Source organism: Camelina sativa, chromosome 20 (assembly GCF_000633955.1).
Source record: "Camelina sativa cultivar DH55 chromosome 20, Cs, whole genome shotgun sequence".
In the NCBI taxonomy this organism is placed as follows: Eukaryota; Viridiplantae; Streptophyta; class Magnoliopsida; order Brassicales; family Brassicaceae; genus Camelina; species Camelina sativa.
The window spans coordinates 25,291,141-25,293,657 of record NC_025704.1 but is presented as its reverse complement, the minus strand read 5'-3'; the positions used below and the strand labels follow the sequence as shown (position 1 = coordinate 25,293,657).

General features: G+C 29.0%; 1 protein-coding gene across 1 annotated transcript; it reads left to right on the top strand.

Annotated features, from left to right (window-relative positions):
- LOC104771664 (probable polygalacturonase At3g15720) lies at positions 230-2,015 on the top strand. Its single transcript, XM_019242195.1, has 7 exons — positions 230-356; positions 451-594; positions 825-1,032; positions 1,131-1,212; positions 1,317-1,425; positions 1,528-1,641; positions 1,744-2,015. Exons 1-7 carry the CDS (start codon positions 243-245, stop codon positions 1,969-1,971), a joined length of 999 nt encoding a protein of 332 aa, XP_019097740.1. The 5' UTR covers positions 230-242; the 3' UTR covers positions 1,972-2,015.

Below are 2,517 nucleotides of genomic sequence, written 5' to 3'. Positions count from 1 at the left end.
CTATCTTGGAATTTACTCTATGAAAATGACTGAATTATGTAAGTTTTCAAATAATTGTTTACCAAAATATAATCATATGATATCCAAGTATATATACATAACTATTATTAATTTATTATTCATTTCCCTATAAGATAAGAGATCATAATCGTTGTCACAAAATTTTAGTTATTGAGTAAAGAAGTCTTATACACTTGATCTTTTGATAAAACAAATAGGCTTTTGTGGAAGCATGGAAAGCTATGTGCGGTAGTGGTGGGAATCCAAAAACACTCCTTATTCCTTCAAATAAAACATTTTTACTACAACCTCTTCTGTTTCAAGGGCCTTGTAAATCTCCTTCAGTACAAGTTAAGGTAACTATCAATATTTTGTTAAAACAAATCACTCACAACTTTATGTGAATTTAAATATTTTTTTAAAAAAAATTATGTGTATTCATTTATGCAGTTTGATGGAATGATTGTTGCACCGAGAGATAAGACAGCATGGTCGGACTATAAGTCGTCACAATGGATTAGTTTTAAGAAAATATTTGGTTTAACAGTCAATGGTTCGGGGTCAATTGATGGACGTGGTTCGTCATTTTGGAAGGTGAAAATTTTTATTTTGTATATATGTTTATAGAAATTATCTATATCTATTTAATATTGAATCTAAATATTTTTATTTTTTTCCATATTTAATATATCCAGCCAAGAATGTCAGCTTCTAAACGGCCTACTGTGAGTTTATCTTTCTCACTCTCAACTGTAAAATGAAGATAGCTTTTTATACAAATATAATGATGTTCATGATGAATTTACTTTCCCGTTTTCTTACAGCAATTGTATTTTAAAAAGTGCAATGATCTCAATATAATTGGAATAACTTCATTCAACAGTCCAAGAAACCATATAGCAATTATCAAATGCAAAAGAGTTAAAATAACGAAAATAAAACTTGTAGCACCGAAAGACAGTCCTAACACTGATGGAATTGATATCTCTCAATCAAGTGATGTCGATATTTACGATACAGTAATTGGAACTGGTACATAGCTATTATATATCTCTCTTGCACATTCATTAACTGAAAATTGATTTGAAATGGTTATTTGAATTTAAATTTTTTAAAAAAATATATTACAGGAGATGATTGTGTAGCTATAAACAACGGAAGTGTGAATATCAACATTACAAGGATGAATTGTGGACCGGGCCATGGAATAAGGTATATATATGTTTGATTGACGAATACCATTATATACATAATACTCATTTTTTTTTCTACGATGAATTTTATTATATATATATATATATATGATTAAATTACAGTGTGGGAAGTCTAGGGAGAAATGGAGAAGAATCTATGGTTGAGAATATCCAAGTGACTAATAGCACGTTCGTTAGGACGGAAAATGGAGCTAGAATTAAGACATGGCCGGTAATAATTTTTTTGTTACATTTTTTCATATTAATACTAAATAAATTATGAAAATATTGACACAGTGTTTTAAATGATATATATCTCCTTGTTTTTTTAAAGAATGGAAAAGGGTACGCAAAAAATATACTTTTTAAGGGTCTCACATTGAAAGATACCAAAAATCCGATAATAATCGACCAAAACTATGTCGATAATGGTCGCCTAGATGTGGAGGTAATTCATCTTAAGATTATTTTTTTCTTAAATAAAAAGTATTATAATTTTAACTACAATAACTAGGCTGCGAACATATTTGCAATTTTTTTTTGTGTGTAGGAATCAGCTGTGGCAATTAGTAACGTAACATTCACAGATATTCGTGGAACTTCACAATTCGATGAAATTATAAAGATTGATTGCAGTAAAGTCACATATTGCAAAGACATTGTTCTTACTAAGATCAATATTGCTACGGTCGATGGAAATAAACCAATTGTTAAATGCAAGAATGTGTATGGAAAGACTATCAATGGTGACGAGGTCAATGGTTGTTTCGAAAGATAGTATCCATTTTCATAAAAAATATGTCAAATAAATTGTTATATTATATAGCGAATGATTTTATGTAATGATATATGATCAACTATTTTTATATGTCTGATCGAATAAAACAATTTTATATTAAGATTATTTCAATATAGTCAGGAGCTAGTAATTTTCTATTATCAGCACACTGAGCGATTTGTTAAACTTATGTATGTTATCTCATTTATGCGAATCAAGAAGAACTTACAATAAATTGGTTCACCCTTCTCTTTAATCAAATTGCATGATAGAGGTCTCAAACACAACATAAGATAAAAATGACACTGGCTCTTGTCATTTAGGTATTAAATTAGCCCGAGATCTATTGATTTTTAAGTGATTTAACACTTTTTTTATCATCTATTGAAAGGGTTTTTTCATAAGAGAGAAAAAATTTTGTTGTTCGAAGGATTCTATGTTGTAAGCGCTGTGTAACTTCGATTGTACCGTACGGTGAATTCGGATAATAATTAAAATGTTCAGAAGAGCACTTTTTTAAAGAGTATTTCGACCCTTCTCTTAAGC